The sequence below is a fragment of the Acinonyx jubatus genome, chromosome F2, assembly GCF_027475565.1.
Source record: "Acinonyx jubatus isolate Ajub_Pintada_27869175 chromosome F2, VMU_Ajub_asm_v1.0, whole genome shotgun sequence".
Taxonomy (NCBI): Eukaryota; Metazoa; Chordata; class Mammalia; order Carnivora; family Felidae; genus Acinonyx; species Acinonyx jubatus.
The window spans coordinates 78,988,769-79,004,563 of NC_069394.1; the positions used below are offsets into that span (position 1 = coordinate 78,988,769).

The 15,795-nt window shown below is 40.6% G+C and overlaps 1 protein-coding gene across 3 annotated transcripts in view; it reads right to left on the reverse strand.

The window, feature by feature from the left end:
* SNTG1 (syntrophin gamma 1) overlaps positions 1–15,795 on the reverse strand; it is an 886,518-nt gene that overhangs the window by 325,972 nt on the left and 544,751 nt on the right. For all 3 annotated transcript variants that reach the window (XM_027042820.2, XM_027042821.2, XM_053208542.1), the window contains 2 exons: positions 8,965–9,018; positions 1,267–1,401 (listed from right to left, as the gene is read on the reverse strand). In XM_027042820.2, the coding sequence (XP_026898621.1) occupies positions 1,267–1,401; positions 8,965–8,991 (162 nt within the window). In that variant the 5' untranslated portion in view covers positions 8,992–9,018. The remainder of the gene's footprint in view (positions 1–1,266; positions 1,402–8,964; positions 9,019–15,795) is intronic.

Here is a 15,795-nt window from a genome sequence, read left to right on the forward strand (position 1 = left end):
AGGAAGGAAGGGAGGGAAGAAGGGAGGGAGGAAGGGAGGGAGGAAGGGAGGAAGGAATTGACTATTGACTGCTATTGTTTAATTAACTAAAAGGAAGAAAGGGCACCCTGTGGGAACAATTTAATCAGCTTTGACAGCCAGACCCATGATTCAGGATGATTTAAATGGTCTGTGACAAAAGAATAGTTAACAGTCTGCAAAATGCCCATTATCTTTAGTTAGCAAAGGCCTATTGATTTAGGACCTGGTGTGACTCCCATAGGATGTTGGTGACAAGCGAGGTGGAAACTCAAGTTCAGCATTATTCGTCACCAACAAAACACTCTGAGGTAAGTCTATTAATAAGCTACAAATTAAATCTTTGTGCTAAATAGCTATAGATGTCCGGGGAATCCAAGGAAGCCGAATGTTTGTTGTTTTCTATAATTTTCTTCTGAGATCACATATGGCAACACTGTTAAAATAATGTCTTTAATGTTATTACACAATAAGTGATAAACTCTGAAAGTTGTCTTCTTTAATGACAAAGTTGTTTTGTCAAGTATAATCTAATTTCACCTAAGGATGTCTTCCACAGCTGTACTTCAGTGTTACTAAGCAGACCAATGAGTCTCGAGTGATGATTTATGGCCCTTTCTGAGACTGGATTAGCGGCGAGGTAATATGCCAACCAGTCGGGGCATCAGAGAGACCTTGCTATGACACTTAGGCATAATTCTATCAGGGAGGTCCATGGAATCATTCATGCACTTTCCCCTGGGGAAAAGCGTTGACATTGAGTCCAGTGACTGCCACCTAAAGCCTCACGCTTCCCAGGTGCGAAGAATTGGGCTCCACGTTGGCACCACCTGCAAAGTTCAATGTGATGCATCCGTCAGGGTAGGCAATGATGTAAGGTCACGGTAGGAGAAACTGCCCTGCATTGTTCTCAGACAGTACTCCGTGTAAAAAGCTGGAATGCACCTGCTCAAGGTCAGATGATAGAAGTGTCACCGCAGCCCCATAACCACAGCCGGGAGTCCGCGAGGTGCCTTCGTGTGTAGGGATGGGCCCTTGTGTGGCTGTGGACCCGGGTTTGGTACTTGGAAAAGGACAGTGCTTACTTAATAATGTGAACAAAGCTGACATGCAAGACGACTGACTAGGCTCGGAGGGTAAAAGAAAATATATTATGAATTTTCTGTGAATAAACATTTTTGTTAACAGAACAAATTAAAAAAAAAAAAAGAAAAACAACAAACTTCAACAGAAGGAAGAGCTACTTACACCAGAATAGAAAGGTTCACCAGACACACATATCACATCTTGCTCCTGGATCATCAAAATATCCTTAGCTAGGTGCAGCCGGACTTTGAAAGGCTCCTGATTACCATCCTGCAGCAAACAAATCCCTGTCTTTGTCTTCAGGCAGGGAGAGAACAAAACAGAGAAAATAAATTACACTCAGTTTATAGAATATAATTTTATGGCCGATTCACAGCAAAACATGATGAATAGCATTTGAGACCTAAGGAAACTGCGCACTGATGAATCTGGAATTTGATACTTAATACAGGTGCAGGCAAGGTTAACCATTTCATGTGAGGTGACCTCAGGTAATGGAGGCTATGTCAGAAAATCCACATCAGATGAGGCCAGGGAGGAGGATAGTTTATACACCATATCTGAAAAATGATGAGTTTTGTTTAATACTTATAATCTAAGTACAACATTTTGGTAACAGATTTATTGAGATACACGTCACCTCCTATATAATTCAACCCTTTAGGATGTACAAGTCAGTGTTTTTTAGTGCATTCAAAGTCGTGCAGGCATCATTATAATCAATTTTAGAACATTTTCATCCCTCCAAAGGGAAACCTGTTACGTCCATCGCCCCACCCCTCGCCCTAGCCCTAGGCAACCACTAGCCTAGGTTCTGTCTCTGTGGTGGAATTTTAAATCTGAAACTCTACGTACTTAACATCTTTTGGAACCTCCACGATTTCATCATTCCTAGTCACCAAGCACACAGACACACATACTTGGACACGCGTACACACCCACTCACAAACACTCAGGCATGCACACATACACAGCCCAGCTAAAGAAATGAGGATACAGGTGTGAGAACTGTCTACATGAATGCAGTTAACTAAAAGCCGCCTGACTTCAGACTCAAGATGTACGGTTCCCAGTCCACTGATTTGTTTCAGATATTTCGGGGAATTGTCAAAACAGCCCGTGAAGGTGGCGGAACTTGCACCACGTGGCTTTACGCCAGGATCTCAGTGATTGTGGAAGAAGCCCACGAAGCCCGTGTCTCCTGAAGCAGATGAGAGTATAACACTCACCCAGATCCACAGAAATATGCTCCCTAGCAAGAGCACTGAAGGTTCCTATTCATCAGAAATACAAACGGAAATTCCTCTGAGACAGAAAATCATCCCTGGCTGCTATTCTGCACCAAAAAGTCAACAGGAACAATGGCTACCTTGGCAATTACATTTTCATTTCATAAGTATTGAGCCATTCTTAATTTGGATACATGAATAAGTACACAGAAATACATATTTACCCTTAGTATTTAATGAGCACAAAATCCCGGGCAATAATGCCAGGCTTTCTCTTGGAATACAAATTCACACGTGGGTCTCCAGGAGTATGTTTCTTTAAAAGAATGTTTCATAATGTAAATGAGAATATACTTAGATACCGTGGCCTCTAAAAACAATTCTTTCTGCAAACTGCGTTATTCCATGTGCTAATACATGCCATTACACCCCATATATTATTCTGTAAGGGTTATGATGTCTTTTAGGGAAAAACAAGCTTCTTCCGGGACCAAGGATGGTGTGCTTTCCTCCTTTATGGGACTGGTGCACTGCAGACACTCAGTAAATTGTGTCGATTAGTCTATTCTAGAGCATAACTCAAGTGGATGTGTCTCGAGGACAAAAATATTTCAGCAAAAGCAAATTCTATTTTCCTTAATATAGAACATAATTTTCTACATTTTTCACAGAGAAAAGTCTTTCATGCTTACAATGTGATCTTGGCTGGGCACGACTCTGAGATGGCATGGGGAAGAGGAAGATATAAAATAATATCAAAGCCAAGTGAACATAATTGAGCACATTTGCTGATTTTTTAATGTACAGTACATTCGGGCCAATTTTCTCCCCGAAGTGTAATGGAATGGCTGGCAATCACAAATAATGCTGTCTCAATGTGAGGATGAAAAAAGGGGTTTTCCCTGAGAGCCCATCAATACATTATTGTTACACATCAAAGAGATATCAAAGATCATCCAGGGAAAGTTTGAGGGACACAAACACAGCTATGAGACTTCTGTCATTACGTCTGATGTGGTCAGAGCTCCATTCACTCAAATAATGTATAAAATGCCCCCTCATTATTAGATAGTTGTCTGCAAAAGAAAATACAAACTTTGAGCTCAGATTTGGGTCTTGGGAAGACAGAATTAAAGAAAACAAAGAACGAAGCAGATTTTGTTAGAATGAATACACACACACACACACACACACACACACACACACGCACCCCAATAAATAGCTGTTTGGAGAAAATAGAAAAAAGGGACTCACAAAGCTAACAACAAATTCAACTTAAAATATAGTCTCTAGGGGTACGAGATGATACATATATCTGATTATAAAAACTCAGCTGTGTGCATGCAAATACATTTAAAATCCCATACATACATCCATTTTGCAAATACTGCAAATTTTGCAAATAGATTTTTTGGCCAAAAAAAATGTTGTAAGAGTGAGTCAGACGTGAGTCAGACAATAGTCTCTGACCTCAGAGTATTCTTACTTACAAAAATATGCATATGTCCACAAAATGCACTGTGATATCTGATATGGGAGCAACATGGAGAGAAGAATTAAGTATTCTCGAGGGAGGGAGGTGTTAAAGACACCTTTGACTATAGAACAACGTACAGTTTGTCTTAAAAAATAAGAAAATAATAATTAGAGGAGGCGACAGCTATTTGATTCAAGAAGGAAGAATGAGTAAAGATATGAAATTGTGAGATTGGAGAGCCGACGTGATGCCAGAAGAAGGGAGAAGCACGAACATGCATCCCCGATGCTAAGTCTGCAACGATCCGAGAGAGGCAGAGGGAGGAGAGGTGCCAGGTGTAGAGGAGGAAGGTGAAGGCCCTGGTGTGATGTCCCGGGCGGTTAAAGGTATCGGAGATGCCCCAGAGAAACCTGAACAGGATTTATGTTTTATAAATATATTTCTTATGGCAGAGCAGGAGGCGGACAGGAACTGGGAAAGGTACAGCACGGTTTTTGTTGACACAAGTATAGAGCTGGAGCAGAAAATGTTGGCGCTTGGTCAACAACTGCATTAGAAGCAGAGCTGCGACCGTGGATTAAAAACTGGGTACCCTTCTGATTCAGAGCAGCTCCGCTGGGCCGGTATCATCTCTAGTGAAATGTGGCCGCGTGGCTTTTCATTGTTTACTAGTCACTTGCATAGCGCTACTGTGTGCCCAGAAATATTATTTCATTTGATCCTCCTGACAACCCAGTGCAAGTTGTTTCATAGCCAGGAAAAGAGCAGAGCAGCAGAGGTGAGTGGAAGGCAGGATTTGAACCCAGACTGCTGGGCTCCAGATGCGGCGCTCTTAGCTACTTGCTCTGGTTTCCCTCGTGCACGGATTAGTTGAGGGATGCCTCCCCTGATCCTCCTGTATGCAATGACATGGCCATCAGTGTCTCTCACCAGGCGGTAGCAAAAGTGCTCTTGGTGACTAGAGGGTCACCAAGAATTTCCTAGGGGAATGCAAAGAAGGACATCATCTTGAAGCAGCTATTCCTCCTGTATCAAAGCAATGACCACTGTGGGGGAGGGGGGTTAAAGCGAGTGAGGCCACGCTGACCTGCGGATTGTCCCATCAAAGACGAGCTATGGGGGATGCATAGGACACTGATACTGGGAGAGGCTTGATCTAAACGGTCTCATCCCCCATGGATTGCTTCCAATAAGAATGGGAACCAGGAGGGGCACCTGGGTGGCTCAGTCGGTTGAGTATCTGACTTCGGCTCAGGTCACGAATTCATGGTTTGTGAGTTCGAGCCCCGCATCGGGCTCTGTGCTGACAGCTCGGAGCCTGGAGCCCATTTTGGATTCTGTGTTTCCCTCGCTCTCTGCCCGTCCCCCCTCATGCTCCCTCTCTCTCTCTCTCTCTCTCTCTCTCTCTCTCTCTCTGTCAAAAATAAGTAAACACTTAAAAAAAATTAAGCAAACAAAAAAGAACGGGAACCAGGACCGTGAGAGCGACCGCTCTAGCCGCACAACCTAAGAGAGTCCAGCCACGGTCTTTACATCTGTGCACCCAGACGGCTGAACAATAAAAAATCTCCCAGAGAATTATTGGCTGCACATTTTAGTGAAAGAAACTGAAGAACTGCATTCATCTTCTGTTTGTTTATTAACATCACCATCATTGGTCTTCAAACTGTGTGGACAGTGTAGGGAAGAAATGTAGGTGCTCTATAGAGACATGTACAGTACATTACATAAATTGTAAAACATACAGAAAACTTGAAATGTTAAAGGGATGATTCATCAAAAAAATGAATTAAATTCAAATGTTGTTTTCCTGTGCCTGATGTGGGTGATCCAACACTGCAGGGGGATTTTACAAAATCCACTTTGTTCGCTTAGAGGAATATTAAAAGGCCATGCCTCTTCATTATTTAACAGGCAATGCTTTTTAAAAATCTAGTCATTGACCTGCTTTCTGTAAATCAATGAAATGTGTTTATGAATTCACATGGATTTACTCTGTTTTAAACTTATGAAGAACTTATCTTGAGCTTAATCCTCCTACCCTGGAACTTTAAAAAATGGACTATAATTTCTTTGACACTTAAAAGTTAAGGCCTCTTTAATTGGGGTTCTAGACATCGAAAGAACACAACATGTTGTTTTCATGAAACTTTAAAATCTATGTTCCTTTAATCTTGAAATATAAAATTTGTGGGGCGCCTGGGTGGCTCAGTCAGTTAAGTGGCTGACTCTTGATTTCGACTCGGGTCAGAACCTCCCAAGAGATTGAGCCCCGCGTTGAGCTCTGTGCTGTCAGCATAGAACCTGTCTGGGATTCTCTCTCTCTCTGTCTCTCAATACATACATACATACATACATACATACATACATAAATGTTTAAAAACTAAACATATAAAATGTGCAATATCAGACATAAAAAAATACAAACCACAAGGAACTGGGCAGAGACTATGTCATGCCTTGTGCATAGCTTTGCAAGTGTCCTTGGTACTTCCATATTTTGGTTGTCAAATATAACTTAATTTGTTCTGTATACTTATAGCTTTAAGTGATGTGTAATTGCTTATACTCTACCGTATTATAGCAACATGGCAGGAAAGGCCATTGGATGCAATCTGCCTCCAACTGTACTTGTCCTGCTTTCTAGGATTACTTCCATTCATGGCCTTCTCCATGGCTGCACTCTTCCATTTGTCAACGACTAGTACAAGAGTCACTTTGCCTTGAGGCTTTCCGAGACTACTCCATCCGAAGACAGGTGCTTCCTTTTCTGAACTCTGGGTTTTCTTTGAATAAATATATTCGCCTAACAATTAACCAGAATCGTGTCATCACGTAGTGACTTCAGTAACATTCTGTTCTGTATCACAGTATTTAACTTCATCATATATTTTGTTATCATGAGAAGATCTTAATAATAAATTATTACTGTTTTTATAATTAAGGAATATTAATTTGTAGAGCTAGTACAGTATTTCATCGATAGTAGGATTTCTTTCAGGATGTGTTGATTGAATCACAGTCACAAATTCTATTGTATTACTTGAGGGACTAAATTAAGTTATATATGTAAATAAGTTATTGAATTATTAAATATGTGTTATAAAAATATGTATTTTCATGGTCAACACCGAGATGTGGATTGTATTTTAAGGGATATCGATGTGGAAATGAAATCTGAGGAACACTTAGACTAAAGATAGCATATTGGCTTCCTGACCACATCATTATTTTGATGACACTTTTAAAAGTAGAAAATCGGTAATTATGCCTGCCCATAACATGTGACTTTTCCTATAAATTGTCGATTTATTCTCTATCTTCACTTTTGCATTTTATAGACTGTTTCTTTTTAAGAGGAGAACCTTCTTAATAAATCGACCTATCTTTTACAAAAAGGATCTGTGTTAGAAAATTAAGATATTCTGAATGGAGCTTATCTGGACATAGTTCTGTTTCTGTTCAAAGAAGAGACTTCCCTGTATGTACATGGTTATAATCTAGCTAGATCTGTCTGATGGACATGAGAGTCAGATTTTCATCTTTAATAGCTTACTAACAGTCAAGAGAAAACAAGTTTTATTTAATATGCCTTTGACTATGTTCTCATTTCCAGCAACATCATTTAGAAAAAGGCTCCAACGTAGACTCAGGAATTCCAAGCTCTACATTACACTTTTGCTTTTATCTAATTAATTAAATGGCACTCAGAATTTCATAAAACCTCTCAAAGTGAGAGTGTTAAACTAAATTGTCTTTATGGTTCCTGTCCATTTGAATGTTCTGAGACTGTAAATTTCAGGCAAACTCAGTGGCTTTGGTTCATCGGCTGGGGGATTTGATCATGTTTAGACGATCCCATAGTTCTGTATTCCCGCAAATACAATTATCATTGTAAAATAAATCTCTGACCCTTAAATGGAACCTGATATATATTCCAAACCAATGAATCAACTAATTTTGTTTAAAAACAAAACAAAAAAAAGGCCTGAGAAGTCCGTCTTAGCTCAGCCTCTGAGATCCAAGGTAAGCCATGTGTTCAGACAGTACTTGGCCACATCCTGTCTCTCCCACATGAATCTCATATGGTTTTTTCTTTCATTTTTATCTCATTCACACAAATATTTCAATGAGTGCTCTACTGCCCAAAACATAAGAACAAAAACTGTGATGGAAATGGTAGACCTATTATACCCAAAATTAAGAGTATGATACTGTGTATTTAACAGGCACAGATTTAAACTCACGCTTCTAAACTTAAGTTTCTAAAGCATTAATTGTTCTTTTTAAAAGCGTGAACTGATAGGTACTGGGTTAAAAGGATGAATAAGTTATACACTCTGACGTTATGATTTTTAGTGTCGCACGAAGAGAGGTTTGTAAATAAATAACTAGAATGTAATCTGAAATGTACTAGCATAAAGAAAATCCTTTGGAAAGTAAAGAGCTTAGGTATTAAACACATAAAAGCAATTTATTCATTTTCTTACTTATGTTCTAAACTTTGAACCAACTGTGACAAATAGTTTTTCAAAGAAGATATTTTTGCAAGAAACTTAACAAGTGACATCTCACAGTGTTTTTTCCTAAAATAGAACAGTTACATCCCCTGGGGCCTCACTCCATGCACCATTGACCACACATTTGAATGGCCTTTAATACCCTTGAAAGAGCAATGTGTCACTTTAACTCACACCGAGCTGCTTCTCTACAGAGAATCTGAATTGCCATGTACTAATACTCAAATAAGATTGAAATACTTAAATAATATTGGAATCATAAAATCATAGGATTTTAGTGCTGAAAGGGACTTCAGATGTCTTCTAATTTATAACCATTTATGCGAAAAGAATTCCTTCCAATACTCCTACTACCTGAAATCATGCAGCGAGCGCAGAGTTTATGGAGAAGGGCAATTGAATCAAATCAAATATGCTCCAGTCTTCTTCTTAAGGAAGAGTGAAAGTCCGGGTCCTCCCCGGGCACTCTTTGGCTTTTTAGTCTTGCAGAAACAGATCAGACCCTGGACATGCAATGAGCCCGTCACCCATCCCTGCGCCAAAAGCAGTGCTCCACTCACATAAAGGAGGGCCCAGCGTGTCCCCTTTACAACCTGTTTTCCTTATTCAAAAAGCAGAAAGCCATTTAACATACCTCTTCACAGGCAGTCCTGAAATCCATGTGCCACGGCACCGCAAAGGATGTCGTCTGAAAAGACAGAAACATGGGAAGCCATCAAGCACCGCGTCGAGTGTGAAGCGTGCAGACTGCTAATAAAGTGCAAGCAGTTATGGAGCGGACCCTACGGGCCAACTGTGTTTACAGCCACCTGTAAGGGACAAGAATTCCCCGGGTGCAATGAAGACAGAGGAAGGAAGCGAAAAGTAAAGTGTGAACCCCTCCCTATGCTGTGAAGCATAGACATACTGCCAGGGTTTGGTCTGACCCACTCCACCAAGCATTCAGACAGGATCCATGATAGGATCAATCTCCTCTCTGCAGTGTTCGCTCATTCCCAGAGTTCGTTTTGAAACCTGAGTTTGCAACTGGGAAAGAAACTTCAAAGGAGTAATTAAAAGTTGCCTTTCATTCGGTTATCTCCTGGAAAAAGGTTGACTAATCTTTCTCTTTTTAATTAAACAGCTACATGCATGAATAATCCTCTCTGGAACTTACAATTTTATTCACAAACAGTATGATGTAAGGAAACAAGCTGTTTATCAGAGTGAATAATATTAAGATAAATCGATGTATGAAATGTCTGGCACAGTGTCATTTGCTGGTTATTATAATACCTAAATTGTGAGCACAGATTTAAGTATAAATGCATATGTGGGTTTTTTTTTTTAAAACGATTTTAGAGAATTTTATTTTAAATTTTTTTTTTTTAGCGTTTATTTATTTTTGAGACAGAGAGAGACAAAGCATGAATGGGGGAGAGAGGGAGACACAGAATCTGAAACAGGCTCCAGGCTCTGAGCTGTCAGCACAGAGCCTGACGCAGGGCTCGAACTCACGGACCGCGAGATCATGACCTGGGCCAAGGTCAGCCGCTTAACCGACTGAGCCACCCAGGCGCCCCAGATAATTTTATTTTAGTTATGTGGTCAACTTAATAAAACTGAGGGCTGTCATAGAAAACTGATGCCCTGACACAACGAAAAAATTGCAGCACCAAAATACAACAGAGCTTAGGTAAATGAGACTTCAAAGTAAAGTGCATGGTGAATTCCACATTAGAAGACTGGGCTCCTCAAAATTATTCCTCCTCTGAATCCTTGAAACATTAACCTGTTTTTTCCCTCTTTGTCATTTTCTGTTGTACTAGATGATAAACACTTGATCAAGCAAGTGTGGGTGAACCAGAACAAGAAGTTCACTGATGCTCTCGCTGGATGATTCCTACTGCCTCTGAAAGAAAAGAGGCTGACCATTTTCAACAGTTAACTGAACAGGCAGCATAGTGTACTGTGTATTTTCCCTCAGTACGTTTTGTTGGGTTGCGGGCCTGGATCCACTTTATTGGCACGCATCAGCAAGCTGATGATAAGAAGGCTAGGTAACAACAAGTCATTTGCAAAGGAAAGGCAATTGGATAATAAAAATTACAATTTGATGATATAAGTTACTAAATGTTTCGATCTCCGTGAGAAATTGGTTGTTAGCCTTAACGATTATTTTTCAACATTGCTCTTAAAAACTGTGCTCGAAGAAACTATAAATATCTTTTTATCTCCAACACTGACAGAAAGTTATTCCTTTACCATAAAAGTAGAATTTCAATATTTATTGATTATATAAAAACCCGGTATCTCCAAGACCAATTTCTGCTACTGAAAAGCTACTCGAGAAATAGATGAGCTATTTAGCCATGTGTCTAAATGTAATCTCATAGTTAGTTTCATATGCTGAATATTACAGTTCATATAAGACATCATTATTAATAATATGGCGCACTGTGCCTACATCGCTTTTAACATTTTCCTTCTTTTTACTGAAACTTCTATTGTCTTTTATCAAAGTTAACTTAGGTCGTAATATCAGATGTTTCTTCCAAAAAAATTATGAGATTTAAAACAACTTAATTAGTAGGTAACAATAAATATCATAGCTATAATAAAACTGTTTTCAGCGACCATAAATTTAAAAATTGGAGTAAAATCTATTCAGTTCTTTCATTTCAAATATTTTGAGCCTTTTTTTTCTATAAACTTTTATGTCAGAACAACTTTACATTTACATAAATATTGTGAAAATGGCAAGGTGAGTCCCATACACCCCACGCTCTTTTTCCCCTATTATTAACATCTTGCATTAGACACTGTGTTATATTTCTTCACCACATCTCAGGCTCCTCTTGGCTGTGACTGTTTCTCAGACCTTGTTTTTTTTTAAATGACTTTGGCAGTTTTGAGGAGTACTAGTCAGTGATTTGTAGAGTGTACTTCCATTGGGATTATTCTGATGTTTTTCTCATGATTATACTAGAGCTAAGAGATCTGGGGAGGAAGCCACAGAGATAAGTGCCATTTCACCACCATATGACAGGTTCACACTGTCAACAGGACTTCTCACTGGGGAGGCTGACCTTGACCTCCCGGCTGGGAGAGTGTCAGGTTTCCCCATGGGTAAGTTACTCTTTTTCCCCTTCTCTCCACACTTTACTCTTTGGCTGGAAGTCACTATAAGCAGCTTCTACTTAAGAAGTGGAGAGGTATGTTTTCCTTCCTTGAGGGTGAAGTGTCTACATGAATTATATGAAATTACTCTGGATAAAAGATATGCCTCTTCCTCCCCCATTTATTTATTTCCAGCAAGGAAGTACACATGCACATGATAACCCATGTTGTAAGGGTACACCATAGTAATATTTATCCTAAGGGTGCACCACAGTAATATTTATCCAGGCAAAATTAGACTAAACCTCCAGCTGTTCCTCCAAGTGAAAGCAAACATATAACTCTACCTGATCCCTTTAGCTTCTTCCCATTTATATGAAACCAACCTATGATGTCAGAAATAAATTATATTTAGTTGGGGACAGCCTTCATCAAATAACAAATATATCCATAATAAAGTATCTGACTTAGTAACAAATAGAAATAGGTTTGAAAAATGAAACACCACAGCAAAAGAATATCTTTTAGATGAACACTATCATTTGGGTGAAAGTGATACTGATAACTCGTAGTTCTCTACAGATACGATAAAAGATGCCAAGGCTGTAAATAACTCTATGCTACCATATGCAAATACTTGTGGAAGGTTGAATGATTGACCCAGATTCTGTATCTTTCCTGGCATCCTCTTCCATGCCATATATTTATCATGGGGAGCGTGGCTTGTCCATACATTGACTCTGGACTTGACCATGTGACTTGCTCCTGCCAATAGTGAAGTGACCATATATTGGTTTCTTTAATGGCCTCACATGTTCCCACCTGCTCTCTTGTCTTTCTTGCATGAGAAGAGCCTTCTCAAGAAGCCGCCCTCCACTTAGCCTGGCCCTGCAATGACATACATAAGGGAAAACTTTCCTAAATGGCCCACAGAACATAGGGTGAAGCAGAGACACCCTCACGCCCTACCTAAATAGACTTACTCACAGACAACCTGCAGACTCTGGAATAAAAAAGGCTTGGTATTTGTAAGAGTTAACTTTATGTGTCAAATTGACTATGGTATAGTCCTCAGTCAACCAAAATCTGATCTAGGTTATGCCATGAAAAACTTTGTACATGTGGATAATATCTATAATCGACTTACTTTAATTATAGGAAATTATCCTCATAATATGCATCAGCCTTATCCAATAAGTCAGAGGGCCTTAAAAGCGAACGCTGAGGATTCTCTGAAGAAAGAAATCGGCCTGAAGACAGCACTATCAACTGCCTGAGAGTTCCAGCCTGCCAGGCTGATGGAAAGGTTTCAGACTTGCCAGCCACCAAGTCATGTCGCCAATCCCTTAAAATCTCTCTCTTCACGTGTGTGTGTGTATGTTTGTGTGTGTGTCTCCATATGCATACATAAATATTTATATTTATGTATATGTATATATGTTTGTGTACATACATACATAGGGGTTCTGTTTGTCTGGAGAATCCTGACTGACTGATTCTGGAACCAAGAGTGGTTTTAGAGGAATAGAACCTTTAAGGAGAAGTTGTGTGAATTGGTACTGGGGTTTCCAGAATTGTTCTCTCTTCTGATTAGATTTAAAGGCACCAGTGACTCTATTTCCAGTATGAAAGACAACACTAATACAGTTACAGAAATATATAAAGTATCAGCACTGGATACGCCTATGCAAAATGATTTCTTTTTTCAATTTCTACAGACAGAATTCTGAGGAATGTGTGTTTGAAATAGATATTAATGATGTAGGATGGGGGGCACCTGGGTGACTCAGTCGGTGAAGCATCTGGCTCTTGATTTCGGCTCAGGTTAGGATCTCACAGTTCGTGAGTTCCAACCCCGCATCGGGTTCTGTGCTGACAAGCACTGAGCCTACTTGGGAGTCTCTCTCTCCCTCTCTCTCTGCCCCTGCCTGCTCGCACTCTGTCTATATCAAAAATAAACACACACACACACACACACACACAAAAGGAATATGGGATACTGGTGGATGGCACATAAAGTTGAATTAGGCCAAATTTACTGACATGGCCCCATGAAACAGAGATTCTGGATTTAATGGTTTACCTTGTGGGATTAGCAGGGCTCTGCCAGTTTGTTTGGCAGATTGGCTAAAACATGGGCTGGAAGATGGCCCACGACCAGTAGAGTTGGAAATGTGGTTGAATGTAGAGGAAGGGATTCAAAGGTTTAGGGGGATTGGGGTGCCAGAGTGGGCAACCTGCTCACCCACACCTCTTACCATGACTGTGAGACAGGAATCGGCTGTAGGAAACCAACACTGCCCAAGAGTTCTGTGGTCACCTCTGTAGGTTAGCAGCTACAGTGAAAAGTGCTGCTGCTGAACTGGAGCCTTAAATGCAGGGGACTAATTGTATCCTGGGGTGGCAGGGGCCACGTGGCAACACTTACGTACCAAAGGTAAAGTGGGTATGGTTACCAGAATGGGCATCAGAGCCTTCTAAGCAGTAATCAGAATAGCCTGACTCTCAGAAACCTATCACCTCGGCAAGCTGATTACGTGTTCCTAAAATTGAAATAGATGGGAGGCCTATTTATTTTTTAACTAGAATTTAAAAAGCAGAATTTTAGGTCCAGTGCACAATCTATCCTGATTCACCCAAACAGTCATGGACCTTCAATCAATTCCCAGACTTGAACCACTTTATAGGCCCAGAACCCCAGTGAAGGAGGGGAGGCCAGATACCTTTGAAAAAGGGGCCTGGTTAACCTTTTTCACAGCTTTCCTCAAAAGGACATATGTCTTTTACCAGGATAACTGTTCATTGAAGAATGGGAAATAATCAGACTTTTCAAGGACTACTGGATACCAACTCTTAACTGATGTGACACTTAATTCCAGGAGATCCCAAACCAAAACAGTTTCCTCAGTTAGTGTGGGGGGCTTATGAAGGTTAGGTGGTAAGTGGAATTATAGCTCAGGCCCATCTCACAGTGAATTCTGGGACTCCTGAACCCATCCTGTGGTTACTGCCAGAGCCTCAGCATACACAATTTAAGTAGACCTACTTAGCAACTGGTAGAATACCTACATTGTTTCTTATTCTGGGGAGTGAGGGCTATGATGATAGAACAGGCCAAGTGGAAGCCTCTGGAACTGTCTCTGCCAAGACAAATAGGAAAACATTACTGCATTTCTGCAAGGATTACAGATATTAATGCTACCATCAAGAAGTCCAAGAATATAGAGGTAGTGATTCTTGGTACATTCCCACTCAATTCACCTATTTGGCTAGTCCAGAAAAATAGATGGTCTTGAAAATGACAGTGGAATGTCAGAAGTTTAACCAGGTGATGACTCCAACTGAGCTGTGGTACCAGGTATGGTTATTTTCTTGAGCAAATTAACACAACCTCCAGTACCTGTTCTGCAGCTAATGATCTGGCAGATGCTTTTCTCCTCAATACTTGTCCATAAGCTCACCAGAAGGAGTCTGCTTACCAGAAATATAGCTTCACTGTCCTACCTCAGGGTATATCAACCTCCAGCAATGTTATAATTTAGACTACAAAGATCTTGACCACCTCTCCTTTCCAGAAGACATCACACTGGTCCTTTGCTTTGATGACATTAGGCTAATTTGACCTCGTGAGCAGATCAGCACCTACTGTAGACTTATGGGTAAGATATATGTGTCAGATGGTGGGACATAAATCCACCAAAAATTTGTGGACGATCTATCTCGGTGAAACTTATAGAGGTCCGGTGGTATGGGTGATGTTGAGCTATCCCTTCTAAGGTGAAGGGTAAGTTGGTGTATACAGCCCCTCCTCCAGCCAAATAAGAGGCAGAATGCCTAACGGGACTCTTTGAATCTTTCAGGCAGCAGTCATCATCTAAGTAAGCTACTCCTGCCAATTTATTGAGTGACCTGAGAAGCTGCTAATTTCAAGTGAGTCCAAGGAAAAGAAAAGGCTCTGCAACATGTCAGGCCGCTGTGTGAGCTTCTCTGCACTTAGGCCATACGATCCAGCACATCCAAGGTGCCTGGAGTGTCAGTGGCAGATAAGAATGGTGTTTGAAGTCTTTGGCAGGTTCCTATAGGTGAATTTCAGCCCGGGCTCTAAGTATATATATACATGTGTGTGTGTGTGTGTGTGTGTGTGCGCGCGCGCGCGCGTGTGTGTGTATAGGCTCTCTCTCTATACATATAGCTGGATCTGAGCAGTCTCTGAAGGCACAAGTAAGTTGCATGGAGAAGCAGTTCAAATTCCAATGGCCCCCCACTCCTGGCCCCACATGACTTCTCTCTCCCAGCCTGTATCTATGGCCTTATGTGGAGGTCTTCACAATCAGATGACAGAGGAAGGGAAAAGTCAGGCCTGGGT